The following is a 27,484-nucleotide window of genomic DNA, read 5'->3' as shown; positions in this document are numbered from 1 at the left end:
GCCGCGCCGCCGCCTGCCGGGCTCCGCCTCGCGGAGGAGGGGCGGCCGCGGCCGTTCCGCCCTCAGCCGGCGCTCGTGCGGCCCAGTCACCGCGGGCCATGGGGGAGCGCCGGGGGCGAGCGGCCCTGCGGGAGGCGGCCGGGCCGGAGCGGGTAAGGGCGGGCGGGGCGCCGAGCCCTGTCGGGCGGGGGGCTGCGCCTCGGGCGCTGCGTGACTGCGGGCTGCTCGCGCAGCGCCTCGCTGTGCGGCTGACGGGATTCGGCCCCGGGCTCCGGCCCGGCCTCGGGGTTCGGTGGGCTGCCCGCGCGGCTGGCCTCCGTGTCGGGAAGTGCGGCGGGAAGGGAAGGGCGGGGAGAATCCTCTCCTTAACTCTGCGGGCCTGAGGGGCTCTGCTGGGGAGCTGCCCGAGGCCCTTTCTGCGTCCTCAGGGCACGGTCTGCGCAGCCGGGCCTGAGAGCGTGAAGCTGACGGCGTGCGGGGAGGAAACGCAGCCGATCTTTCCAAAGGCTGGGTTCCAGCCGTACTCGAGCTGCTGGAAACTGGCATGTGCTGTATTAAATACAAGCCTGATAAAACATCTGTACACGCACACTTATTTCTTTAATCAGTGTTGTGCTATTCCCCTAATGCGGTTGGCTTACTCTGGCCTGCCAGAAACAATTAGCTGTGCTCTTCCCTCTGGGGTGCAGGCGATCTCCCTGGTCAGGTAAACCCATCTGCTGCACGTGGAGCCTCCGCTGCCCAGCGCTGCCCCACGCCTTTGGGAGCCTGTGGCTTATATGGCAGCGTGGAAGGCATCCTTCCTTGTATGCCCCAACGGCTTTTATCAGACATGGACCTGATGTATCACAGTGCCAGCCCTGCCGGTGCTCTTCTTTCTCTTCCTTTGCTGTAATTAATGCAGGGCATGTAGCTGAAATCGGTGCTGGGACCGGTGCTATTTCATGTCTTTGTAGGCAACACAGACAGTGGGATTGAGTGCATCCTCAGCAAGTTTGCAGGTGACACCAAGCTGAGTGGTGCAGTTGACACACTAGAGAGAAGGGATGCCATCCAGAGGACTGGCTTGAGAGGTGGGGCCATGCCAACCTCATGAAGTTCAGCAAAGCAAAGCACAAGGTCCTGCACCTGGGTCAGGGCAATCTCAAGCACAGATACAGGCTGGGTGGAGAATGGCTTGAGAGGAGACCTGAGGAGAAGGATTTGGGAGTGTCTGTTGATGAAAAACTCAACACGAGCCAGTGATGTATGTTTGGGGCCCAGAAGACCAACAATATCCTGGGTTGCATCAAGAGAAGCATGACCAGCAGGTCGAGGAAGGTGATTCTGCTCCTCTACTTTGCTCTTGTGAGTGCTCCGCCTGGAGCACTGTGTCCAGTATTGGGGCCCCCAACACAAGAAGTACATGGAGCTGTTGGAATAGGTCCAAGATGATCGGTGGGCTGGAGCACCTCCCCTGTGGGGATAGGCTGAGAGAGCTGGGGCTTCTTAGCCTAGAGATGGCCCTGAGGAGACATTATAGCATTCTTCCAGTACCTAAAGGGGTGTTCAGGAAAGCTGGGGAGGAACTTTCTATAAGGGCATGTAGCGACATGATGAGGGGAGGTGGCTTTAAACTGGAAGAGGGCAGATTTAGACTAGATGTTAGGAAGAAATTCTTCACTGTGAGGGTGGTGAGACACTGGAACAGGTTGCCCACTGAAGTTGTGGATGCTCCTTCCTGGAAGTACTCAAGACCAGACTGGATGGGGCTGTGAGCAACCTGGTCTAATGGGAGGTGTCCCTGTCTATGGCAGGGAGTTGAACTGTATGATCTTCAAGGTCCCTTCCAGCCCAAACTGTTCTATGATTCTATGAGATACTTGCATGTATAGTCCAGCATTTACTGCTGGAGGGCAGTGATTTTCTGTGTATATATACTAATATTTTCCTAGTGTGCTGAATATGAGATTCATGGAAAGAATTTCAGTACCATTAGGCAATCTTTGTTATCTGTTAGGTTTATTGTCTTCACTAGCAGCACTTAACCTGCAGCAGTTGCAGAATAACTGGAGTTTGTTTGGCGAAAGGCTGGGAATGTAGAGTGGAACTTCAGTCATACACTGTGAGGCTGGAAGAGCTCAGCCTGCTTGGAGAAAATAGAGGAAATGGAGTCAGCCTCTTCTCAGTGGTGCCAGTGACAGGGCAGGAGGCAGTGACAGAAGGTTCCACTTGTGCATTAAAAACCCACTTTCTTGCTGTTCAGGGGGTCAAACACTGGCACAGGTTGCACAGCGAGGTTGCAGAGTTCTCATCAGTGGAGATGCTCAGACTGCCAACTGGATACTGCCTTGAGCAACCTACTGACTGTACTTTGTACACCATCATGAGAAAGGAAAGAATGCAGGGTGCCAAATGGAAGCAGGAGGTGTACAAGCTGTGTGAAGATTACCTCCCCAGCTCTATGTTCCCCCACTGCTTTTTTGGGGTCAGAAGGGCAGGCCTAGGACTGTGTCATGCTCTTGTTGTGCAAGGGGACGGCAAGGGGAGCCCTGGCAGTGATCAGCTTCTACTGTATTACAGAAGTAGAAATCAGGGAGTCATCTGTATTTGTTCAGAACTGAGCACCATTGTCACAGCAAGATTTGCCTCCTGTGAACGCAGAGACAGAGCATATGTGCAATACTCCATCCTCAGAAGAGCTTAGATGATATTGAGGGTGCAGAGAGAGGGAGTCCCCAGCACGGCGTGTTCTCTGTGGACCGATTCTTCCTTGTTCATAGAATCATAGAATGGCCTGGGTTGAAAAGGACCTCAAAGATCATCTAGTTTTGACTCCCCTGCCATGGGGACCAACTATGCTAGGCTCTCCAGAGCCACATCCAGCCCATTCTTACATTTTTAAAAATTATAACTATTTTTTAAACTGGTATCACTTTCTACTTCTGCAGTTCTCAGGGAGCTCTCACTGGAACCTGGAAGCCATGCTCCGTTTTCCTGCCACTGGGACTCTCCTGTCTGTATATACTGCTTCCTGGCCCACTTCTTCTGTTACCTTTTTGTGGAGTGTGCTGACAGTACTACTGGCATGCTGTTAGAGGCCATTGGGAAAGACACACTCTCTTGCCTCAGTGTTAATCTCCAGTTTTCTTGCTATGCCTTCCCTCCACTTCTATACACCAGAAGTATTTTCCAGGTTATCTTTCTACATGATGGGCCCTGCGTGCTGCTTTTTGAATGGTGCAGGAACAGCACACTGGGGTTAGGGAGCGGAATGGGGATGTGTGATGCCAGGTGCAGGCTGGCCTTGAGGAGCCGTTGGGCAGCACTGTCACCTTGCATGCATCCCCACCATGTTTGATGGCATCTTTTGAGGGCGCAGTGCAAGTGCAGCTGCAGTTTCCTTCTTGTACTGCAGAAAAGTGCTCACTTTGGCACTCAAGAGGTGCAGCTGCTCAGGGACTGGTTGATGTGAGAAGTGCAGGACAGAGCAGGGCAGGAAGGCAGTGCTGCCGCCTGAGCTGGGCACGGATGGAGGGTGAAGGGGTGAGCACCCCAGGGAAGGGTGATGCAGCTGCCTGTGGGGAGTGGGTGAGTGTCTGCCTGAGACTGTGGACTTTTGGGATGTATTTTTGTGACAGAAGGAAAAGTAGGGAATAGTAACAGCAGCCTTAACCAGGACTGTGCTTTATTTTCAGAGCTCCTCTCCAAGTGAAAATGGCTTGAAACCTCACGAGGAGCCTCTTCTCAGAAAAAATCCTCGTCGGTTCGTCATCTTCCCCATCCAGTACCCGGACATATGGAAAATGTACAAACAGGCCCAAGCCTCCTTTTGGACGGCAGAAGAGGTGAGCTCTGGGATATAGAGCCTGGAGTGTCATTCCTAGCTCTGCTGCTGGCTTGTGTTTTGTATGGGTTGGGGTTCATTTTACTGAACATGAGGCGCCTGCACCAGAGTAGGACTCCCTTCAGGAACAGTGGATGGAAAGCTGCTTCCATCAGGTGGTTCAGTTGGCCTGGTTTGAGTGTTTCATTTAGGATGAAGTGGAATTGTATCCTGGGGCACTTCTCTGGGTATAGAGGGAGCCTGTGTCAGGCTGTGACCTGCTGTGATCACTGTGCCTGCAGCTACCTCCTTGCTCATGTAAAAAGTTCTGAGCAGTTTCATGAGAATGCTGCTCTTTAATATTAGGCACTTATTTTTCAGAAAGGTAGTGATAATCAGAAATACTTGCTAACAGTGTGTGTAATTTGCTGCTGAGTGCCCTGGTTAGATGCTCATCGCCATGTTGGAACTGACTGTGAGTTAGGACATGTCATTTTCCCTGAGATTGCTGATTAGCCAGGCCCGAGCAGTAATTAGCTCACTGCACTTGCAGCAATGGAGACTTCTGGATTTGCATGGATTACCTGCCAGTGAGCACCTTGTTGCAGCTCAAAACTTCTGTAATCTTTGTTCATCTGTGAGCAGAATTCTGCAATTGCTGAAGAATGGCAGACTCTAAATAGTCCAGAAAGCATCCTGGCATAGCAATACTATGTAGACTTCATTCCATTGCCTGCTGGGGAGGCTGCTGTCTGGTGTCAGTAGAAGTTGATTTAAACAATTACGAAGCACTGAAACTCCTGCCTGAATAGCACTACTCTTACTTATCACTGGTTCCTTCTTCCACTGTCCTACCATCTGTCATCACATTTCCAAATGAATTGGAAAGTTAGACGTAAAATTGGTTTGTGTGTACTTAATCATGAGCATGCATATATATTTGTACATAAATTATATGCGCACACACACAATTCTAAAAGCTTTTTTAGGCCTTGCTGCAGTTTTCCCATCTGGCCCTGCTTAACTGCTGCTGCGGCTCAGAAATCCCTCAGAAACAAACAGACAAAGAAAGATGGCCAATGCTAAGGAACTTGTGGTTTTCTGCCATGGTGAGAACCAAGTGTCACAGGCAGTGCAGTTCCACAGTATCTACACGTGCTCTTCTGGGGTGGCCTGGAGGCTGAACACCTGTCAAAGGCAACATTGCCTTCCATACATCTTTCGGCACACTTAGGCACAGGTTTCTTGCAGTACCAGCATTTATTTCAAGTAGAGTTTGTAAATGTCTCAGAGAGAGATCTGCTCGTTGATGCATGTTCATCCTCATGCCAGTAAGACACTGATGCTTTTTGAAATCTGGTTTATTTATAACATGGAATAAAAACAATATATATTGAATTACAATAGTGTAAACTGCAAAGCAAACACAGGATGTTGCTGTTGCAGAGAGGCAGCAGTACTGCAGTAGTTTGTTGTGCTTGATATTAATGCATATTTAAATTCTCTACATGCAAAGATCGTGAAAGCCAATGCCAAAGCTTCGTCTCAATTGTTTGACAAGGCCACTTTTGTTCCTACAGAATAACAAGCACAAAGGGATGGCAACATTTTTTCTTTCTTTTTTTTTTTTATCTTTTTTCATTAGGTTGATTTATCAAAGGACCTTCCTCACTGGAACAAGCTAAAAGCAGATGAAAAGTACTTTATCTCTCATGTTCTCGCCTTCTTTGCAGCCAGTGATGGAATTGTAAATGAAAATCTGGTAAGAAAGCCTTACAGTTTGAACACTTTATTAGCTATTGGCTTTTCAGTTTGGTTTTCTCATATTAATGCATAAGATTATTAAATGAGTGTATTTGCTTCCCATCGTCTCACCTTTGCCAAAGGAAGTAAGCAGCTTGTTCTGCTCATCATCTGAGATACGTTGGAGCCACTGTTGTCAGCAGGACTCCAAATGATGCCTCTTGAACACAGTTTTGAAGCTTAGACTTCTGCCTGACTGTGTTCATCTGCAGTTACCGGTGAATTAATAGAACCCATGCTTCTTCACATACCTGTGTTAGATGAGAAGTAGCAAGGGGTTTATGCTGTGCCGTGCTCAGTGTTCTTTATTTAGGTAAAACCCATTCTGCTCTCACTAAATGGCACCCTGGAATATTTCAGGCATAAGGGTGGGTGCTGTCAAAATGATGGGGAAACCTTTCTGCTGAAATCACTTCTGGGCTGCAGAATGTCTCACTGCAGGTTGCTGTTAGACCAGAAATGCTCTTTTTAGATCTTGAGTATCTGTAACACAGATTATATGATAATAAATTTTTATATATTACATGAACATGTCTGTCACGGAGCTAACTACATCAGTTTATGCCCGTGACAGGGGGCAGTAGGCCCCTGCCCTCTCCACCCCCCGCCTGGCCCCACAAAATGGGAAGGAAGGAAGGGGGGAAAAAAAACAGCGGCAACAATCTATGGAGGTAAACTTATTTTACTAACTATGATATTGGAATGCAAGATAACACAATATAATACAATCTAATTGAAATTGAGACTAATAAATCAAATAAGATATGAGGGAGAGTTCCCGAGACCGAGTGAAACCTGAAAGGCTAGGAAAGCACCCTGCAGCACCCACTGCCAGGCAGTAAGAGCCCGCCCCACCCGGAAGGGTCAGATCCCATGACTTCCGTAATGTATAGGGATAGGTACGTAGAATTAGAGCATTAACACTTTAATTCCAGTACATGATGTTTTGATGTGGAATACTGAAAATCAAAAAAAACATAAAACCATGACAATGTTATACTATTTACTTTTTCATGGTGAACAGAAAGTATGAGGCTTTGTTTGCTGTGAAGTTTTTACTGCTGCAGCATTTTGCTCTTTTCTTCCTGTGTGTGCCATCACACATCACTGCAGTTCTTACACAGTATGCATAACAGGTGTCTTTACTTCTAGCTGGCTTTCTGTATTTGCTTCTGCATCACACCTATCCTACTGACATATTTGTTAATAAAGTAGGCCTGAATTGCTCCCTTCCCTTCTCTGTTGCACAGGTCTGTTGTCTTTCTTATTTGGCTCATGCAGGACCAGTTTTGCTGTACTCACTGTCATGCTTTTTGGTTTTGGTAGGTGGCACGCTTCAGTCAGGAGGTGCAGATCCCAGAAGCTCGTTGTTTCTATGGCTTCCAGATTCTCATTGAGAACGTTCACTCAGAGATGTACAGCTTGCTTATAGACACTTACATCAAAGATCCTGAAAAAAGGTAAGTTTCTGAATGGGCTGCAGACCCAAGGGAAATCTTTTAGCTGGTCCATTGGCGCTGTGGATGGGTGGTAACAGCTGTTTCACATTGACTTACTGGAGAACTTCCTTAGAGCTCTCTGAGCAATCACTCCTGGCCCCCAAAATGTAGGGAAGTATTACTGACTGATGACCTTCCATAGGAGTGTTCAAAAGGCTGGTTAATATTTGTGATTGCAGGCAGTGCAGACTGCAAAACTCTGTTAAGCATTAAACAGCCTTCTTGTGGTTATTGTGCTCCAGAGGTACTTGTAACTGCCGTTTGTAACACATGTTGATCAATGCCTTGCATCCTTTCAGCTTTTTTATCATCAGTTGCTTTTCCATGCAACAAGAGCGACTTATTTTTAAATAACTGGTTTGTTTGGAGAGCCCCCACACCTTTGTGGTCTGCAGATGTGCCTAGTTGAAAAGATAATACATTTGGAAAAAAGTACTTTCCATCAGAAATTGTGGTGATGGTCAGATAGAGCTCAGTTTCCACGGTGACATGCTATGTGTTGAAATAGTGTCCTGCAACCCCACAGTACAGGGCTAGCAGGAGGTCTTCAAGGTTTTCTGAGGTGCTTAGCATGGGAACAGATCTTGTGCTTGGGGGACTTATCTGATTCCTTTTGTGGAACTGGGAGAGGTGAGGGTTATCTCCTTGAGCAGGGTCAGGCTGCTGTTTGTCTTGGTCTGAGAGCCAGCAGAATCTGGTGGATAGTCCCACTGGCATTGAGGGTTTGTGTTCCCTTCCCATCTCTGCAGCTCCTCTGAGACCTTGGGTACACCACTTTCTGCACATCTGCCTCCCTGTTCTGCCTCTTGTCGTCAGACATCATCCTCCCTTCAGGGCAGGAACTCGAATTGGGTGATTTCGGAGCTTATAGTGTAATGGGTTCCACTTTCTGGTGTAGACAATCAGGACAGATATACATAAATCCATTTTTTGCTTTGTTATTCTGGTGTTCCCTTTTTTTTTCTTTTGTAGGGATTTCTTATTTAATGCTATTGAAACAATGCCTTGTGTCAAGAAGAAAGCAGACTGGGCTCTGAAGTGGATTGAAGACAGACAATCCACTTTTGGTGTGTATCTTCTTAAAAACTTGTTTCTGTTGCACATCATGAAGTTGGTTCCTATTTTGTACACCAGTGTTAAGAACTGGACAGCTGAAGCCTTGCAAGTCCAGGCTTTCTTTGTGTGCACGTTCAGATAGACAAATTTGTGTGTGACATTATCTTTTTTTTTTTTTTTTGCAACATTATGAATGAACTTGGGAAAAAAAGATTCGAGAGTCATCTCTCTCTCTTTTCTGGCTCACTGTTGTGACTAGGTTTCCAGCTACTGTGTCTCATCTCAGAGCTGGGTCACCAGATCAGTTTCCATCAGAATGTATGCAGGACATCCATGCTAATGTTCAGCTTATAATGTTAACATTAAAGTATATGTTGTATCTGAAATGAATGGTGGGCAGACAGGTGAATTTTCTAAAAGAAGTATCCTCTTTACTTGACGAAAGTGTAGGAGATGGTGAGACTTGGCAAGACTAAGAAAATGTCATTCTGCGTATCATTGTTTTACAACATTCATTATTCACAGCTTTTGTTTTGAGCGTAGTTCTTTTCAGAACAGTAGATTCTGTTGTCCTGAAGTGTCCTTCTGCCTCCTTAGTCTGGCTTTGCTTGCTTTATGTTGAGTCTCCTCATCTCTTTCATTCAGCTCCTGTCAGTATGGGGCCGTGCAAGGAATCAGAAGGTTTCCTGACTATAAAAGCAGTGTCCTTTTTTTTTCTCTCTCTCTCTCTCTCTCTCTCTCTCTCTCTCTCTCTCTTTCTTTCTTTCTTTCTTTCTTTCTTTCTTTCTTTCTTTTTCTTTCTTTCTCTCTCTCTCTCTCTCTCTCTCTCTTTCTTTCTTTCTTTCTTTCTTTCTTTCTATTTTTAATTCCTTCTCTCCAAACTTCATCCTATCCAAATTTTGTAAAATGTGTTTCTACTTTTCTGCTTTTTTCATCTTACTGAGAAAAGTTACCCAATCTTAAAACATTCTGGGGGCTTGGACCTTATTCATATGGATTGTGAGATATGTTATCTGAAAGTGGCATGCTTAGTTAGTGCTTCCTTCCGGACTGGAAGGCTGGCCTTCAACAGGGTAGCTGTGTTTGATTTCTTACACTGAGGGATTAGTTGCTGTGTTTATACTATCAGCCTCCCAGTGTATGCAGACATCTGTGGTACTGCTGGCAGGAGATTTTGTTTCAGCATAACTCATTTATATGAATGTTAGTCAGGTGGAATGCAGTAAAAAACACTGGTGTCCAGGAGATGTTTATGCAGCACATCTCCCCTCCTGTCTAGAGCTAACCTTGCAAATTTTAGTGTTGTCAGATAAACTCTCTCCTTAGTAACTTCTGTGATACTTTAAGTACATGTTGAATTTCTTCAGATAAGCCAGCAGGTGGCATTTGCATCTCATTTGAGGATGCAGAACAGATGGAGTTTGGAGTTCATTGTTTTTATTTTTTAAAAACAAAAGTCTGTGCAGTTCTCAGTGGTGAAAAAGACAGCAGCATTTAATGCTAAAGATCTGCATATTGAAATATATTCAAGAATCTTCTGGATTTGTTTAAAATAGAGCATATGCAATCAGATAATCTTGTAGTCTGAAGAAACACTTTCCTGTAGAGAACAGAAAGAACTGGGACTGATAATGCTATGATTTTCTTGGATGAAAGGTGGAATAACATAAATATTTGTGATGTGATGAAGGTTTTTTGTTTATTTCATAGGAGCTTTTCCCCTTCTGTATATTAGCTACACAGCCATTTTTCTGCCTCTTTGGAGAAAGAGAGAAAGCTGTACTAATACTTTACTTGCTTCTGACACTTGAGGCTTTTCCCTTCTCATTTTCCTGCAGCAGTTTCAGTGGGTACCCTGTTTCTGTTCTGCTTGGGGTTGCCTGTGGCTATGTTCTGTTGCACGTGTTGACTTTCTGTGCCATAGGATCTGCTGAAAGATGTGGTCAGCTACAGCCCCTGGTGTGGCAGTAGATACTTCCCATCCAGCATCAGTCTGTTTGATGCAAATGGTGCACTGTGCTGACTGGCAACACACTCTTTCATGTCTAATGGAAAATGTGTTATGTTAAACAGGTGAGAGAGTGGTTGCCTTTGCTGCAGTTGAAGGCATCTTCTTTTCGGGTTCATTTGCTGCTATATTTTGGCTGAAGAAGAGGGGCCTGATGCCTGGATTGACTTTCTCCAATGAACTTATTAGCAGAGATGAGGTAATGTATTGTGTCCTACGTATTTGAAGAAAAGTGAGTTTCAAGGAGAAAGGCAGAATTGCATTTGTAAATAACCCGTTGTTTTGCTAGAGGAAGTCAGCGCTGTGGAGGTGGGTAGGCTTGGAGCAAGCTGAAAAGCAGAAAGGGAACAAAGCAGGTGAGTGGGTGCAGAAGTAGCGTTTGGGCAGGGACGAGTGAAAAAGCGAATCCAGCAGTGAGCAGGGGATGCGTGTCTGGGTGTGGTGAAACTCAGCTGACAGTGTTGAAGGTTGAGGTCTCTTATCCCACCCCCTTATCCCCCTAGTTATGGATCCCACAGCTTGCAAACAGCCACCTGCATCCATCACCTGGCCAGCTGTGGATGAGCTGCTGCAGAAACAGCAGATATTGGTCCTGTCTGTGTCTCTGTGAGGTGTCTGAGGGGTGCATGGCAGTGCACTGAAGGTGGGCTGTGAGACTGTGTCCTCATGAGTGCCCTTTCTTTTCACTGCTGCCTACTAGTTGGCAGCAGTTCCCTATGGCTGAGGCCTGTCTGTAAGGCAGCACACGATTTATGGCGCTGTCAGCACTGAAAAAGCAGCTAGATCAGTTTTATTTGCAAGATAAATCTGCTTACAATTGAATTTATCAGAGTTCTAAAGGTCTAAAAGTAAAGAGCTTTATCATAATGGAAGTAATCACTGTGGGTTAGATAAACTGATTTGAAAGGAGACATCTTGTGAAATGTCTTTAATTTGAAAGACTTTTGTTGTTGAAGAAAATGCTACAACTGGTAAATAAAGCCAAACAATTCTTCAGTCTTGATTTCCTTATGTCTTGTTTCTGTGAGTCATCATGAGCTGATCCATTCAAATAAGGAAGTATTTATTTGTTAGAAAGATGACTTGTAGATGAATGGGATGCAAATTCCCCACTACAGCAGTGTAACTGTTTCTCTGCAGTGTTGAATACAGAAAGGTGTAGGATTTTTTGAGTTCCGCTGGCATGTTTCCAGCTGCAAAGCTGTTGATTATGAAGAGTAAGGCACGGACCACACTGCACCTGCATCAAAAAACAGGAAATACTGTTAAAAAGCAGTGACAGTTAAAGAATCTACATTGGAAAACTACAACATGAATGTTTTCTGATGCATCTGAGCAGATAAATGGTTGATGCTCAGTCTGGTTTTGAGCTGCAGACTCCTTGAGCTGCTAACTCTCATTCTTAGAGATGCCAACCTGCCCGAGGCAGCAGTCAGCACAGCACACTGGTTTGACTAAGAAGCCAGTCACCTCCTGCTGGTGGTTCTGCCCAGATAGCTGATGTGTCCATGGCAGGGGCGTGTGTGCCAGATTATATGGTTTCAGGACTCTTTCATGACCTGAAGCATGCAGATTTCATAGCCTTTTTGAAAAACTTTTTGCTTCCATATTTTGTTTTAACCCTCCTTCATGATAACAGTGGGTTGTCTTTTTTTACCCACAGCCTGCCTGATCATGCACTCTGAATGTGCCCTCATGGTACTCGTGTGCCTTAATCAATGTGTTGTCAATAGGAGCGGTGTGGTATCACAGTGCTCATTTGGAATGAGTGCAGTTTGTTAGGCTCTCTGTCAAGTAGCTGGGTGAAATGTACAGGCTTATGTTTGGTGGGTTGAATTGGGATGTGGAAACAAAACATTACAAATCTATAGAGGGCCTGATAGCAAGTCCTTCACACTAACTGCATTTTGTGTGGAGAGAGAGATGACTTATCTCTGATTTGATGACTCTAATCTGAATCTACTCTTGAAAATGCTGTAAGGAAAAGCAAGGGAAGAAAGGCTACTAAAAAAATAAAGATTGATGCATAGGTATTTCAAAGTCAAGAATGGCTAGTGAGTTTATGCTGACTGACATATTTCTGCAGGTCCATATGTAGGAGTCTTTCCGCAAAAGCATCTCTGATAGGAGGCAGGAACCCAGCATGGCTCTGCATGGAATCCTTAGCGGTACAACAACTCTCAAAATGGGACTGGAGAAAGTGTATGCTGATTGTTATTTTGTTATAGGCGGCACCTGTTGGATTTCAGATGTTACTGAGTTTTTAACCAAAAGTGCCCTTATGTGTCTGTTACGTGTAGTAACATTAGGACTGTCAACAATCAAGTGTGTAGGAAGCTTAAACCTAAATTGAGGCTGCCTCTAATTAAGAGCAAACTGTGCAATAGGGAAAAACTCTCTTTATTGTTGTTGTTCTCTATTGTTTCAGGGTCTACACTGTGATTTTGCTTGTCTAATGTTCCATTATTTAGTGAACAGACCATCAGAAGAGAGGGTCCGGGAGATCATTGTTAATGCTGTCGAAATTGAACAGGTAAGTCTGGCCAGACAGTATCACGAGCAGCACAGCAGGAAATGTATGTGCAAAAATAAGCAAATTAACTTCTAACTTTTGGAATTTCATATTTAATGCTTGGATCCCTGATGCATTATACCATTCTTTCCCTCTTCCTTAACTGTGACAATAAAAAGCAGATACTTTTTGATACAGCTGTCAAGTATAGGTGAGGAGCTGAAGCTGGCAGGCTGCTTTCTTCCTCAAAAGCCAAAAAGAAGAAAACATTCGCTCTTGGAGAAGAGCTTTACCTCTGACCTTTAGGATCTTTGTCTTTCCCTACTCATATATACGCATAGCTGTTTGTCCTCTGTGAGAGCCCAGGGTCTGTTCTGGATGTGGGTACAATGCTGTGTTCTAACTTTAAAAAACCTTGCTGTTCTTTCATAGGAACTGCTACCCAACTTCAGCTACGTGTTTCTGCATTGCGGAGTGTTTTGCAGGACTGTAATTTACCCTTTCTTTTCTGTTGTCATCTAACTGCTGTGATGATGACAAATGCCCTGGCCTTGCCTTACAGCCATGAAAGGTCTTGCATCAGTGCCTAAACATGCACATGCTTGAGCTCAGTGCTCGTGTATCACTGTCCTCTGGTTTGTTGCTCTGTAATAGCTGGAAGCCAAGGAAAACTGGAGATTTCTGGATCTATTCCTTCTCCCACTCCTCTGGTCTGTAGGTTTTATTGAAGTTTGAACGCAAGCTTTCACTGAAGCTTGGGATCTTGTGGGAAAAAAAAAAAAGGAGGGGTGCACTCATAAAAATTCTTGTACCTTTTCTAGAAAAATGTGCTAAAAATAAAGGAAGATACAAGCAACTACTGAAAGCAGGAGATACTTGTTGAATTTGGTGATGCATGTTATTTATTCAGACATCTGCCTGGGGAGTCTGGAATATCACAAATTGTGTTACTGTGAAACACAGGTGTCTTCTCTCCTTTTCTCCTCTTAAATTTCATTTCTCTAAATGTCATCTGTATTTTAACTTCCAGGAGTTTCTCACAGAGGCATTACCCGTAGGTCTGATTGGAATGAATTGCACTTTGATGAAGCAGTATATTGAATTTGTTGCAGATCGGTTACTAATGGAGCTTGGGTTCTCAAAGGTAAGTGAAGAAACTGCAGAAACGCTGGCCTGCTGGAGCAGCCCAGAAAGCTGTCAGCACAACGTGCTTTCCAGATGTACCTGCAAGCAGGTTGCTTTTAGTGCTTGTACTTCTGTGAGTGACAGATGAAACCACAACATTAATATATGTGCTTCCCTATTTAAAAGAGCAAGAGTAATTCAGGCCATTGTTTCTCTTCAGTTGCTCTGCAGTTTTGTGTTGGGAAATTATGCTGTGCTCAAATGCTGTGCTCTTAGAAGGCTGATGAGCACCTCGCACAGATGAACTTCAAACTCCTGGGGGCACACAGTACTGAACTTCCTTACATTGCGCCCATAAATTCTACAGCATATTACACTGAGGGATAATCTAATCTGATATATATATATATATATTTTTTTTTTTGTTACACATTGTTACCTTTTCAGAATCAGCAGTGTAATAATGTTTATTTTCCCCAGGTTTTTCATGCAGAAAATCCTTTTGATTTCATGGAGAATATTTCTCTGGAAGGAAAAACAAATTTCTTTGAGAAGCGGGTTTCGGAGTATCAACGTTTTGCTGTTATGGCAGAAACAATGGACAATGTTTTCACTCTGGATGCAGATTTTTGATGCCTTGGCAAATTAGCACTGACTGTCTCCCTCTCCCCATCTCACTTTCTGCTGTGAAGTTGTCTCCATTTCCTCTGCTGGAGTTGGAGTCTACTGGGATTTTTTTCCTGGGTTTTCATGTTGTTTTTTTGAAGAGTAAATGCATTTTGCTCTGTGTTACTAAGAAAAAGAAAAAAAAGAAAAAGGAATTCTTTTTAAAAAATTTGTAAGGCTTTTTAAAAGGACAGCCTTTTTAAGATTCATGTGGTTAATCTGCTGTAATTGCTGTCTTTAAAGATGATCTGAGTACTGCTACTTTTTTAAAGACTTCAGTGCTGTTTTAAGAAAGCAGTCGGCTTACTTACCTCCTATTGTAGTACTTTAGTCTGAAAAAACAGATGAAGTATCACTCTATGTATATATGTTGCTATAAATTATTTTCATGGTTACTATTTTCATGTTTATAAATCTGATCAACAGTAGAAGCTCTTCCCTTTTGTCCTGCTGCAGATAGAGTAATAAGGGATTCTGAGAAGACATGAGTTCGATAAGGTAGGAGCTTGTTACACCCAGGGATACAGTTTGATCTCTGCATTAACCTGGGTTCTATCTGGAACAGTTTTTACTCAGTTTGCAAACACGATGGCTGTCAGTAGGAGTACAAAACAAATACATATGAGTTTTGTATTGCAGCTGTTGTGAAGCATGTCAGCAGACCTTGAGTGGTCCTTGACAAAGCAAGCCTGTTAATAGTGGAGAAAAAACACATCCTGTAGTTCTCTGCCTTGTGCTGTTTTTCACTACTTCTATGAACAAGTGCCTTATAGCGGTCTGTGGTTCTGCCATGCTGCGCAGCTGGAACAGTGAGCACTGGGTGTTGTCTGTACTTTCTCTGTTGTGTTAGGTGGATGTTCTCTCCTTCTCCATTTCATTGTGCACTGATGAGAGGGAAAAGGCATATTGCTGCAAGGGATGGTTCCTTGAGGTGCTACAAACATGCTGCTTGAGCTGTGGAGAAGCACCAGTAACGTACTGAGGTGCTTCAACTTGTGTGTTTAATGTGAACTATTTATTAAAAGCATTGTCACAGCAGAACTTCTGCAGTAAGGTATTAAATATTAAACCTTACAGAAACAAATCTTGAAGTAGCATGGATTGGCAGCATCTTACAAAGGACTGCTGTTGGATTTTTAGTGTGCTTCAGTTTGCGCGCCCAAGATTTGAAGTCCCTTTATACTGCGTGCTGAGAATAGGGCATTTGAAGAAGACCTTAAAATACTGCAGTGATAGGGTGAAAGGGATATTATTCACATACAGGTGGATTGTTTGCAAATAGAGAGGTTTTTTTTTTTTACCCTAGGATGATGTAAGTGTGAACGAGCTAGACAAAGAGTTCTGCTTTATTAAACCCAAGCATTTTTTCACAAGATTAAGCAATTTGTATAAGAGCTTTTTTAAGTTCTTTCTGTTGTTGCAAACATCTTGTGCTGCTCTAAATATACCTGGCATGAGATGAGCTGGCAGCGTTTAGTGGTGGTGGGGTGGTACAAGGTTGTTTCTCCAGCAGCCTAGATTAGCCACAGCCCCAGGTAGCCGCACTCCATGAAGTGAGTTCACTGCAGTAGCATAGTTCCTAGTGAATAGCTTTCTCTGCTGTGAACATTAGCAGCAAAACTGACTTTTTGTTTGGCCACAGTAAGATCATGGAATACTTAGTGAGCATATGAACAGGACAGCTTTTTGTTTTTTTCCTAGAGAAGAGCTTGCATCATTTGACATAAAGTACTTGTGGGGATAGAGGGAGACCTGGAAAATACAGAGACAAAAATAGATCTGCTGTCGCTAAGTAATGCTCTATAACTGCAAGAGAACTGTGGAATCCTGAGTTAAAATCCAGCACCTTTTGCAAATACTGTATTGATGTTGGAGAATATGCTGTAAATGGATCAGTTGTTGGAGGAATGGAAAGTGTTTTGATGTCACTGAAAGAAATAAAAAGCATTTGTTTTGAGTGCTGTCAATTGGGAGTATACAGATGGTTTAAAATGAAACTATTCTGTGCTCAGATTTTCTAAATGTACACGGGATACCAAAGTGATTACAGCTCATACTCTATTTGTGTGTAAAATATCTGTATAGTTTCAATAACACTTGAACATGGACAGGAACATGCCTTTGTTTGCTAGTTGTGTGCTTTATTGTGATCTAAAAGGATATAATTAGGCCGTGCCAGAGAAACTTGGTGTTCTTAGCAGATGGTTTCTGGGAGAAAGCTAAATGTGCCTGTATGCTGTCTTGTGCTTTGTAAGCTCTTGACTCGCTGTTTCTTGTTCCAGAGTATGCAGTTTAGGGAACAGAGAACATTTTTTGTCCTGGAATTTTCTGGATTAAGGAGAAACCTCCTGGGAGTCTTTCAGATTCAAAGAAGAAACACTCCAGGAAAGTAATTTCACTGTGCTGTCTGATACCTGGAGCTGGAGGGGAGCAGCCCTCTGCCTTTAAGGGTAGTTGGCTACTCTTCCTCTGTTCAGTGGCTGGGAATGTATTTATTTGGGGAAAAATACCTGAATATCAGGAGATGGAGATGTTGACTGAGATTGTGATCGCAGTGTCTTCTCTTCAAGCTGGCAGCCTGTTAGGAGTGGGGTGCCCCAGTGATTGTTGTAAGGCCCTCTACTATTCAGTGTCTTCATAAACTATCTGGATGGTGGGATTGAATGTGCCTTGATGAAGTTTGCTGGTAACACTAAATTAAGTAGGGAAGCAGACACTTCTGAAGGGAGAGCCACCCTACAGCAAGACCTTGACAGGGAGTGAGCTAACAAGAACCATATGAAGGTCAGCAAAGACAAGCATTGGATCCTGTGTCTGGGATGGCATGATCCAGGAGTGTTGGGGTCTGCTGGGCTCAAGAGCAGTGCTTTGGAAAGGATCCCAAGCTCAACAGGAGTAAATACCATGCTACTGCTACAAGGAGATGCCAGGAGGAATGCAGCATTATGCCTTGCCAGCTGTGAAGAGGCACCTAAAGGAGAGCTGTGGGCTACATCCTGTGCTGGTGGGATGGGTTAGCACTACATGGCACCATGCAGTCCTAGGGCATCACCTCCTGCCCTGCCATTCCATGAGGTCTCGCTGCTTGCCCCATACCAGTCACTTTCTGTGAGCTGAGGTGTAGCTGTTCAGAAGCCTTGAGTAAGGACAACCCCTGCTTGTATAATAACTTTGCAACTCCTTATGTTTTCTTTCAAGCAGAGGAACATGGGTCTGAGGAAAAACAGATAAACTGATCAACAGTAGCCAAAGATGCTTACTACAAGCTGACAGCATACTGCTAGCCATCATGATATTGCTGTGGAGTTCACTAGGTGGGTGATAATTCCCAGCTCTTGCTGGAAAGAAAAACAGTGATGGAGTGAGGACAATATGCATAGCTCTACCTGAATCTGCAGCCAGCCCTGGCAAGCTGACACCGTTCCCACCCATCGTGGTAGGCTAAGGGCTGACCAGGGCTGGTTTTCCTCCTGGTGGAGCCCTCGAGTCAGCAAATACTCATTTATCAGCTGCTAAGTTCTCCAGGACTGGTTCTGGGAGAGAAACATCGGCTGAAGATGCCCACGTGATAACAATACCCATAGGCTAGCATGTTAGCCAGAGGGCTGCTTGTGTGATGGGGGTGGCTCTCTGCCCTGCGTTGTGTTCTGCAGAAACAGCACATGCATAAAGTGCATGTCAGTGTGTACAGGTAGGGAAACACAGTTTATGTATCTGAAATGAGAGCTGGGGAAGAAGCAGGCCTCATGGGAGTGGCAGAGCAGTTGAAATTTTTTTTTTTCTTCTTTGCAGTTGGCAGATCCAGGAGAAGCGTTAAGAACAACTCTTAATGGGCAACTAGTTTTTATTTGTTGCTGAAAGCCTCTGGCACTGGAGTCAACTTGAACTCCAGAGCTGCATGAGGCTTTTGGCTGCCCAGAGGAATTTTTTTTTACTGCCCAAGTACTTCCCTGTGATGCTCAGTGTCGGGCACAGCCAAGCCTCAGGAAGGACTGCCTTCGAGTTGTGTTATGAGGAAGAAGGGATCCTCTGTCAGGCAGTGACTGGGGTGCAGGAGCTGCCAGGCTGCAGCACAGCGTCTGCCCAGCAAGCCTTTCTACCTGGAGTCTGCCACCACGGCACAGTCAGCAGAACTTCCCACTCTACCAAAGCTAGGATGGTGGCATGGTTTGCCCTCCTAAAGTCTCAGCAGTATTTCAGAGCACACTAGAGCACAGGTGTGAATTTTTTTTTTGAAGCAGAAGCCCATGAGGAGGCCTGCAGTCTGTGAGTGGGCCTGGGCCCTGCTGAGCCGTGCTGGGCCGTGTGGGCCCTGCCCCCACAGGGCAGGCAGCTACCAAAGGGGCTGCACAGCTGGGAGGGGGTTCCTTTAGTTCCCAGTGGCCACCCTGAAGACCTCATCTGAAGCTGATTAATTGTCAGCAGCAGCTGTCCTGATTTTATGGCGATTGGGATGAAAGGGAGAAACACGAGGCCATAAAAGAGGGCCTTTGGCTGGGGATGACTGGGGCCATGTCCATCCTGTGGGGCTGCAGCTGCTGACACACAGCCCTGCAAAGCAGGGAACCCCACGTATGTTGCTCTTGGCTCCTGGGACTGCTTCCGTGGCAGGGAATTTACAGGCTCATAAATATATCTGAGGGATTTTTAGATTAGCCAGTAAACTTTCCAAGGGTCTCGCAGACGTGGTTCTGTTGGGCAAAGGGCTGCATCCTGAGGGTGCACAAGCACACAGTGGTGTGGGGCCGTGCCCTGTGGTCTGGGCACTGCGGAGCGAGTGCAGGCCTATGGGCAGAGCAGGGGGCCGTGGTATCAGCTCAGGGGGTGGCACGAAGGCAGCTGCTGTCTGTGGGTGAGGTGGGGATGGCAAGCACTGCGGTTTGCAGCAGCTCTGTGCTAGGGCTCATTCTGTGCTTTTCACTGACTCTGCTTACATCTCCTGCAAGAAAAAAAAAAGAGAGAATCATGCAGAAGGCAAATTTACTTTACCAATTAAAAATAAACCCCAGCCCCCCGCTCAGCTGTTCCTTGGCATCTGCTCCCACGCAGCAGCAGCGTCTCAGTGGCCCTGCCGCTGATGGGTAGTTATTTTTTGGTTGTTTTTTCCTGGGGACACAGTCACCAGCTGCTTGGGGTGAGGAGGGCTCCTGATCAGGGTGGGAGCAGCCAGAGATGGGGCTGCGGGGGGGGGAGGGTGGAGCTATGGAGAGCACTGGGGGCAGGGATGGGGCTGGCCAGTGGACAAAGTCACACTGCATCTGTATTCCTACCCATTTAATAACGTGAATCTTGCACTAGGAGCCTAATTAGTGTGAGTTCTGGGCCAGGAGCTGCAGTGGAAGTTGGCTCTGCAAGCATCAGGAGAGGTGAATGAGAGGAATCCTGATGTGACCTGTTGTAATTGGCACCTTGCTCTCATCCTCACAGTTCTTCCAAGTTCAGGAGTGTCAGTGAGATGCAGTAGGATCTTGCTGTAAATCACATCCATTGATGAATACAATTTATGGAACTCGCAACACAGAGATCAGGGTGAAGTTATAGTTCATTAACTCTTGTTCTTTTGAGGTGTGCAGTGTCCTCCTCTCACATTTGTGGACAAAATCCAGCCCACAGCCCCAGCACTGCATGATGTGCAGGCTCTGACTCCCAGCTGAGGGATCCTGCAAGAGCTTGATGGAAGCTGGGGCACCAGTGGGTATGTGGAACATTTGATATGTATCTCCTGGGTTTGCTGAAGGACTGGTGCTGTCCACCACTGAGGAGAAGCTGTTGCATTTTTGGGTCTTTCTTGCAGAATCCTTGATGTTCAGTGGCAGAACTTTGCCATTCCTGAAAGTGGCATGAGGGAGCAGTTCAATCAATCATTTATTGTGTTAGAAGATCCAGAAGGAATCACAAAATGTTTGCCAAATGCTACATCAACTGGGAGCTGTAGGTATCAAGTACACCAGCCATGGTTGCTCTTTAGTCATTACATTGCCATTATCTGTTTAACACATTCTTTTTATTCTTCCATGGGCATGAGAAAACATGGCTCATGCCTGTATGGCCAAACTCTTCCCTTCTCCAGTTCCACAACCACAGTGGCTGTGCCCATTTTCCTCACCAGAAGTAGGTCTGCTCGGTGCTGTTGCTGGGTAGGGACTGGATCTGTGCTGGTGGTTAAGCACTGCAGGTCAGTGCTTGGAACTGTTCAACTCCCTATGTACATAGAGGTATACAGCCAGTATGTCTGGCTCTGCATCAAGCCAGTGATGAGAATGGATTCCTGCAGAACAACCTGGGTTTAATCATGACGTGATGGACTGGCCTTGAAATGTTTTGTATGCATTTTTGAACCTAAATCATACTAGAAATCAGAGCAGATGGTCAGCATCTGGTTTAAAAATGTATCAGTCCATGATCAAGAACTTCCATAAACAGAAATGTCTTACGATGAGGATGATTTCAAGGCTGACTCAACTTGACTTTCAGTGACCCCCTGATGGGTTCCCCCAGATCTTAGTGGGCTTGAGTGCAGTCACAGCATTGTACGTGGAGGAATTCACTTTCAGCTCTATGTGTCTCCTGGCTTTGCTTGGAAGAAGATGGATTTTACCCCTCTGCTATGCACAGCAAGCAGTGTTCTTAAAGAAGAAAGAAATTAAAGAAAAAAGAAAAAGAAAAAAAGCCCCAAATCTCTTCTTACAGTTACAGCTCTACCCTGGGTCATTCAAGGCAGTGCCTTTTTCTCCAGTTTCCTGTTGCATATCTCAACTCATTAGCTCTGTCACATCAGCCACGTCTTGTCTGTTAGATGTGCTGCATGGCAAAGACATGTCTCTGCACAGAGAAAGTGCTCAGGGAACTTATTTTGGATTGCATAGACTTCCACACCAGGAATCTACTATCTGTCTGATCCTTTCAAGTGTTTATTATGGTGGGTTGTCAGCTATTCCTGAGCTTCATGATTCCCTTACCTTTTAGCCCAGTGACTTCGGCAGCTCCTGTGTTTTCTACTTGGGGCTGGAGCTCAGAGGAGAGCTGGCAATTCCCTCTGCATGTGATGTGTTACCTGCCACTATTTTGAGCAGTCACTTCCAAGTAGAGAAAAAACTCCAAGTTCTCATTTTCTTCTGGAAAGTGAAGATATTTGTATGCTGTAGAGGGAGAAAAAATGTATTGAATACTTGGCTATCAAACCTCTCCACCTCTGTCTACAGCACTGAAAGCTGTAAGATGTTGTGGGATACCAGAAGAGCTTTATTTCTTCCATGCAGAGCTTCCATTTCACCATCATAATCAAATCCAAGGATTTTTATTGTATGCATTACTGAACTAGATTGTATGTAATTTTACGAGACTATAATGCTACACCTCATACATTTTTGAAATCTAAGATGGTTGTTATTATGATATTGATGGACATTCTTTCCTCCAAAACATCCTTTTTCTAAATAATTTTCTATATCTGCATCTCTTTTCCTTCCAGTTCCATTTCCTCTTCCTGGTGCAGCTACATGAGATGACAAGCATGAGGAGGACAGCAAGGCCAGGTGCAGCGATTCTAGTGTTTTGATAATTGCAGAAGTATATTTGCTTCAGTAAGCTGAAAAGGGTCTCAGGTAAGGGTCTCAAGTGTAAGCTGCTGAGCAACAGAGGAGCACCTAACAGCGAGGCTTTGACTGCCTCAGCTTTGGCTTCCTGCTTCCTCACTGCCTACAGGCTAAGGGACAAGGCAATCTGCTTCTGCTTTTAGAGTCATCCTCATTATCACTGACAATAGCTCAAGCCATGTAAACAATGGAAAATGAAAATAAAGTGCATCTAAGATCTACTGTTCCTTTTTTGGTGGCTTTTGAGGTTGTAAAGCTGCTACAATTTAAAGTGAAATCTCAAATTAGCTGTTATAAGTAGCATTCATTTTAAAAATTCAATACCTGTATTTGATTAAGTTTTGAAGAACTGTGTGTGCTGGATAACAAGATGAAATTGCATTAACAAGTCATAATTTAATTTCTCATTAGACTTCAAATGAATTTTCTACTGATGCGTAACAAATTTCAAAGTTGTTATGGTTCATCTTTCAAATGTTCCCTCTTTTTGAGGTTAATGTAAAAACACACTGCACAAACCATGGGACAAGGCAAGCAGGGAATAATCCCCTTTGGTGTCTTTCTTGGAGAGCCATAGAATTTTTACTTATTTGTAAAAAAAACATATGCCAAAAGGAAAATATTTTATATAACTGGATCAAAAATGTTTATTTATGGTTTTCCTTTCTCCTAAGATGTTTCTGAGCGATCTTACTAACAGACTAGTAGAGTGATTATTTATTTATTTATTTATTACTTAAAACTCTTAATTGGAACATAACTCTCCAGGTAAAATGTGGCACAGATAGCCTGGTTTTCTTTGTTTTTTTTTTTTGTTTTTGTTTTTAAAGTGCCCAGAAATACAATTAACTGTTAAGCGTTGGTTCTGAACATGAGTTTCCTGCAGTGATATCAGAGAGGTTAGTAAGAAGTGTTGCTCCAACTGGAGCACAACTTCATGGGATTAAATCCAATCTATCCCATTATATGTGAAGTTTTTGCTGGGTCTGTAATAATCCTACTGGGTAAGAACATGGTGGTGCTAAACTATCCTGTCCAGAACTGATACTGCCATGGTTCTATTAAATTAAAACTATTCTCTGTCAATTGTTATCTGGCAAAATACAGTTTTTGTTTTCCTCAATCTTCTAAGGTGCAAATAGATGAAAGGAAAGGTAAACAGCGTTGACTAGAACAATGTGCTGTGAAAGAACAGAGAAAATGATAGCTTTTATTTTGAAGAAAATAACATGGTAGAAAAGAAAAATACATAAAGAAAAACTTTCAACACAGGTGTAGGTTTATCGTTGCAATTTGCTAATAAAACTGTTGATAGCTCAGCCTCAAGGCAGTGTCCAAAACCATAAGCCTATAATTGGAATCTGTGGGCTGGTGGAGATCTATTTTGGTCTGCAAGTGTGAAGTGCTCTTGTGCAGAGAAGAGAAGTTTATCCAAGAAATGCTGACAAGAGCACTCATTAAGATTATTCTAACTAAATAATCAAGGTGATATCTGTTACTTGGGTAATAAATGTCACCACCACAAAGATTTCTGTAAGGTTCAATGGAGCTGTGAGTCACTGAAGATTAATTTTGCATTAAAAGCAGATTTTTACCTCTTAGAAGTAATTATACAATAAGTCTGATTTTGGGTTTGTCTACAGTGCCAACTTGTGTGCATGCAGCCCAGGCCTGGTTCTTGGTGTTGCTAGGTGGTGGTGCAAAGCTGGAGCTATTGAGTTGAGAGCACATTGGTACCACAATGTGACTGGTAGTGGTCCTTTCCAGCTGCCAGTAGGAAGGTCTTCAAGTCACAGAGAGAACTGTAGCATAGCCTGAGTTGGACAAGACCCCCAAGGATCATTGAGTCCAACCCCTGGCTCCACACAGGACCACCCAAAATTCAAACCCTGCATCTGAGATCATTGTCCAAATGCTTCTTCATTTGATCACAAAAGATCTCAGTACAAAGTAAATAATTAGTATACAAGGTCTTTGTGGCATGAAGAATGGTTTTTGACACCTTTAATTTTTACTTTGTGTTGTGTCCCATAAAACCTGGTTATTGCATGAACTCCTGCCTTGAAAGCCATGCTTGACTTTTTAGCAACATGCTGTGATTAATCACTCAGCATAAGTGCTACTAAGCCAGAAATTCCCACCTTTCTTGTCCCTGGGACTGACCTCTTTCCTTGTGCTGATGTATAAGTCCTGTTGACTTCATGAAGTTCATACATTCCAGCTTAGATTTTCAAACTATATCTACACTCCTTAAAGATGCCCAGGGCTGTTTTCTCCAAGGTTGCATCGTTTGTGCCTTTTTTGTTTAATTTGCCACCTATCAGACACTTCTTAGTGTCTTGCAGGTAACCAAGATGAGAAGTGGTAGTTATGGTCTTTTCTCTTTAATCTTGTGAAGTCTTCACCACGCAATTCCCCCAGATGTTGTGGTTGGTTTGATACCTCACTCAGACTTAATAAAAAATGGCTCACCCCATGCTGACCACAGGCTCCATGGTGGCTCCAATCTCATCTTCCTGGTCAGGGTGCACAACATCACTGCCTGCTGATGGCCAAATGCAATAAAGGGGTTGGTCTCATTTGACAGTTTTGTGAAGTTTATGATAGAGAATATGTGAATAAAGGCTATTTCTCTGTCAGCAATCTATTTCCAGTGCATTACAATATTCTTCTACATATAGACTTACTATAAATATCTTGCTGCAAGTCTTTTCTACAGTACAAATAAAACAGTATGAAGTCTTCAAGTCCCACTGACAAGTCTGTCATCAGCAGAGACTTGATTTTAGTGCAGTTCACATGCAGCATGGAGAAACACAGCAGCATAAGGTGAACAGCAGTGAAACATGTTGTCTTCTTGCATCTGGGCACAAGGAGTAGAAAAACAACAACTGTGAAGCGTAGAAAAATAGGATTTCCTGGGGCCTTGTGAGCTCTCCAGTCCTTCTTTTGGAGTAAGGCAGGGTGAAGAGCACTCCTGCTGTTCCTATGTGCCAACCATTGTTCCCTGAGGGCAACCCAATCTCCAGCACCAGATCCCTCAAACAGTGGAAAACACAAAAAAATGAACAGAGAGACAGAACAAAACTTCTGAAACACGTATCTCCCACAATAAGGGTTTCTGTATGACTACAAGTGTCCTAAAACTGGTACTAGGGCTGCACCCTGGCCTGGTTTTCTTTGAAATGTGTGCTTTGCTGGGGAAGTACAGCTTCCAGCGCCCTTTGCTGAGATCCTCTTTTGAGGGGGTGAGCATTATTTTTGAAAGAAATAACCGCTCCATTGTCACAGACTACACAAACACAACTGACTTAATCCTTCTGGACCTACTCAGCCTCTGGCTCCTCACCAACAGAATCGAACAGTTACGTTTTGAAAAAACATAATTCCAGGTATTGTTCTGGAAGGATGTCTGAAGGATTCTCCCCAAAAGTTTGCCTCAGTTCCTGTCTCTGCAGCTAATCTCCCTTTTCTTAGTCTATGAGCACACATTTTCCGAGAACAAGGTGTATATCATTCCAGGTCTGTGCACTGAAACTGGCCACTTTAACTCACATTCAGCCACAGCTGCAAGAAATCTGTGGGTTACTTTCCCATTCATCCCTCCCTTTACCCAGCTTCTCTCACAGAACGAAGCTGGCTGTGACAATGACAATCCAGGGAAGTGTTGCTCTCAGAGGTCACTACTAGCTGTGGTTTGCCAGCAGCTTCTGGAGACATCTCTGATAGAAACCAGAGCGTGGTGGTCCTCCACAGGGTGTGCACCTCACAGCCACTTTGCTTTGTCACTTCTCAGGACACCATTGGAAATGACATTCATGTAATGTGCTCATCCTACTGGATTTAATTAGAAACACTCTACTTTAATTAAGTGTTTGTTTTGAGTTCCCTGTAGTTCTATTTTGATAAGACTTTGTCATGTAAATCCTAAATGAAGCTGAAGAAGTAGATTACTGCATGTCATAGCTGCTGGGTAATGATTAAAGACAATGCAGTGTGAGATACAGTCTCTGGGAGTGGGAGGCTGCTCCGTCTTTGTTTTGTTTACCACATGCTATCCAGGATTCCCCGTATCATTATTTCTCATACTTATGTTGCTCATTCTTTGCTTTCAGCGTCCTTCCCCGCTGACTGCAGGGTTTGAGGGGTGCAGTGGGGACAGGTGTAGAGGGCATTATGGGCTGCACAGTGCCATGGACTCCTCTCCAGCTTTTGACTCAGAGTACATGAGGAGAGGGCAGTCAACAGGACTCCATCCAAAAGTGGTAGGACCTTCACCTTGCATCTTCTCAGCACACCTACGATGTACGATGTTCCTCTTCTTGTTTTTTGCACAGTTTGAGTGCTTTTCTCATGAAGGCATGCTGGTTGTGAGCCCTTGGTACAGAGTCTAAAGGTGAAAACATCCTCAGAAACATCCAATGCCCAGGGGTCCATGCAGAAATTTGTATTATCAGAGCAAATACTGAAGCTGATGAAGAAGGTTCAGCCTTGACCTCAGAGGCCAGGATGCTGCCATTTTACCAGCAACGCAGTTGCTTACAGACAGGCACACTGTATGCATCATACATGTCTGGAGGTAGTCATTAGCAGTACTGACCTTTAGCCAGAGATCTTTTTTTCACATAAAGGAGTATAATTACTCATTTTCTCTCCCTTTCTCTCTCTCTTTCTTTTTTTTCTTTTTTTTTCCCCATTTTTTCCTTTTTTTTTTTTTTTTATTCTTAGTTTTTGAGGGAGCTGTAATGAACAAAATCGAAATGACAAGTCTCAGACCCAGGAACATAAATCAGCTGATGAGTGACACCTGGACAAGTAATTTCCACCTGCATAGTCCCCACAGCCTGGAGCACTCCTTGACCACATTCTTCTCACAGAACCAGAAAATAATCTTGCCTGCAAGGCAGCTTTGGCCATCACTCAATTCCTTCCATGTTTTCAGGAAAAGGTTTCCATGTTACCCTTCTCCACTGCCCAAATACAGCCCTCCCAGCTTGATTTCCCCAAGCACCTCAGTTAGCACCTACTTGGCCCAAGGGCCAGCCACTGCTCTCAGTCAGGCAGTCATCCCTTTCAGCCTACAAACAGGGACATTCCCCAGCCCATCAATTTTCACAGAAGAAATTCATGATATTGGCCAGAAGTAGGTCTCTGAATGCGTACAATGCATAGCAAAATCTCTAACCAAACAGTGAAAATGTTAGCAATATTTACATTTTGTGCAATAACATTTTAAGGAATGAAAATTGCCTTCTTTGAATTTATATTATTTGGCCTCCACCAACTTAACATGAGAAGCAGGCTAGACAAACCACCAGAGAAGTTCCCATGATGTCCTGGAGACTGCTCTACAGCAGAAGCCTTTACAAGTCAGATTTGGCTCCAGGTTTAAAATGTCCCTTGATCAGGGAGAAT

The 27,484-nt window shown here is 44.2% G+C and overlaps 1 protein-coding gene across 7 annotated transcripts; it reads left to right on the top strand.

Annotated features, from left to right (window-relative positions):
* Nucleotides 1-19: 19 nt before the first annotated feature.
* On the top strand, nt 20-22,627 carry RRM2B (ribonucleotide reductase regulatory TP53 inducible subunit M2B). 7 transcript variants are annotated; one of them, XR_016465271.1, is made up of 11 exons: nt 20-152; nt 3,678-3,827; nt 5,451-5,567; nt 6,935-7,068; nt 8,080-8,174; nt 10,237-10,370; nt 12,600-12,704; nt 13,714-13,827; nt 14,289-19,046; nt 20,040-20,405; nt 21,946-22,017. XR_016465271.1 is itself a non-coding variant. In XM_090137857.1 (9 exons), the coding sequence occupies exons 1-9, from the start codon at nt 99-101 to the stop codon at nt 22,030-22,032; spliced, it is 990 nt and encodes a 329-aa protein (XP_089993983.1). In that variant the 5' UTR covers nt 20-98; the 3' UTR covers nt 22,033-22,627. The 7 variants fall into 7 exon arrangements, 2 of the variants coding, with proteins under 2 accessions (XP_089993983.1, XP_089993982.1); XR_016465274.1 differs by lacking the exon at nt 21,946-22,017 and having other exon boundaries at nt 14,289-18,165; nt 18,267-19,046; nt 20,040-21,921; XR_016465273.1 differs by lacking the exon at nt 21,946-22,017 and having other exon boundaries at nt 20,040-20,169; nt 20,269-21,921.
* Nucleotides 22,628-27,484: the final 4,857 nt, after the last annotated feature.

The sequence above is a fragment of the Phasianus colchicus genome, chromosome 3, assembly GCF_987193195.1.
Source record: "Phasianus colchicus chromosome 3, bPhaCol1.hap1.1, whole genome shotgun sequence".
Classification (NCBI taxonomy): Eukaryota; Metazoa; Chordata; class Aves; order Galliformes; family Phasianidae; genus Phasianus; species Phasianus colchicus.
The sequence above is the reverse complement of the archived record's forward strand: the minus strand, read 5'-3'. Positions and strand labels throughout refer to the sequence as shown.

What these genes read in the sequence shown, in the direction of transcription:
- RRM2B (XM_090137856.1), top strand. Translation starts at nt 99, where the DNA reads ATGGGGGAGCGCCGGGGGCGAGCGGCCCTGCGGGAGGCGGCCGGGCCG. An exon ending in AGGCGGCCGGGCCGGAGCGG is followed by an intron (nt 153 to 3,677) that starts GTAAGGGCGGGC and finishes CTTTATTTTCAG; the next exon opens with AGCTCCTCTCCAAGTGAAAA. An exon ending in AACTTATTAGCAGAGATGAG is followed by an intron (nt 10,371 to 12,599) that starts GTAATGTATTGT and finishes CTATTGTTTCAG; the next exon opens with GGTCTACACTGTGATTTTGC.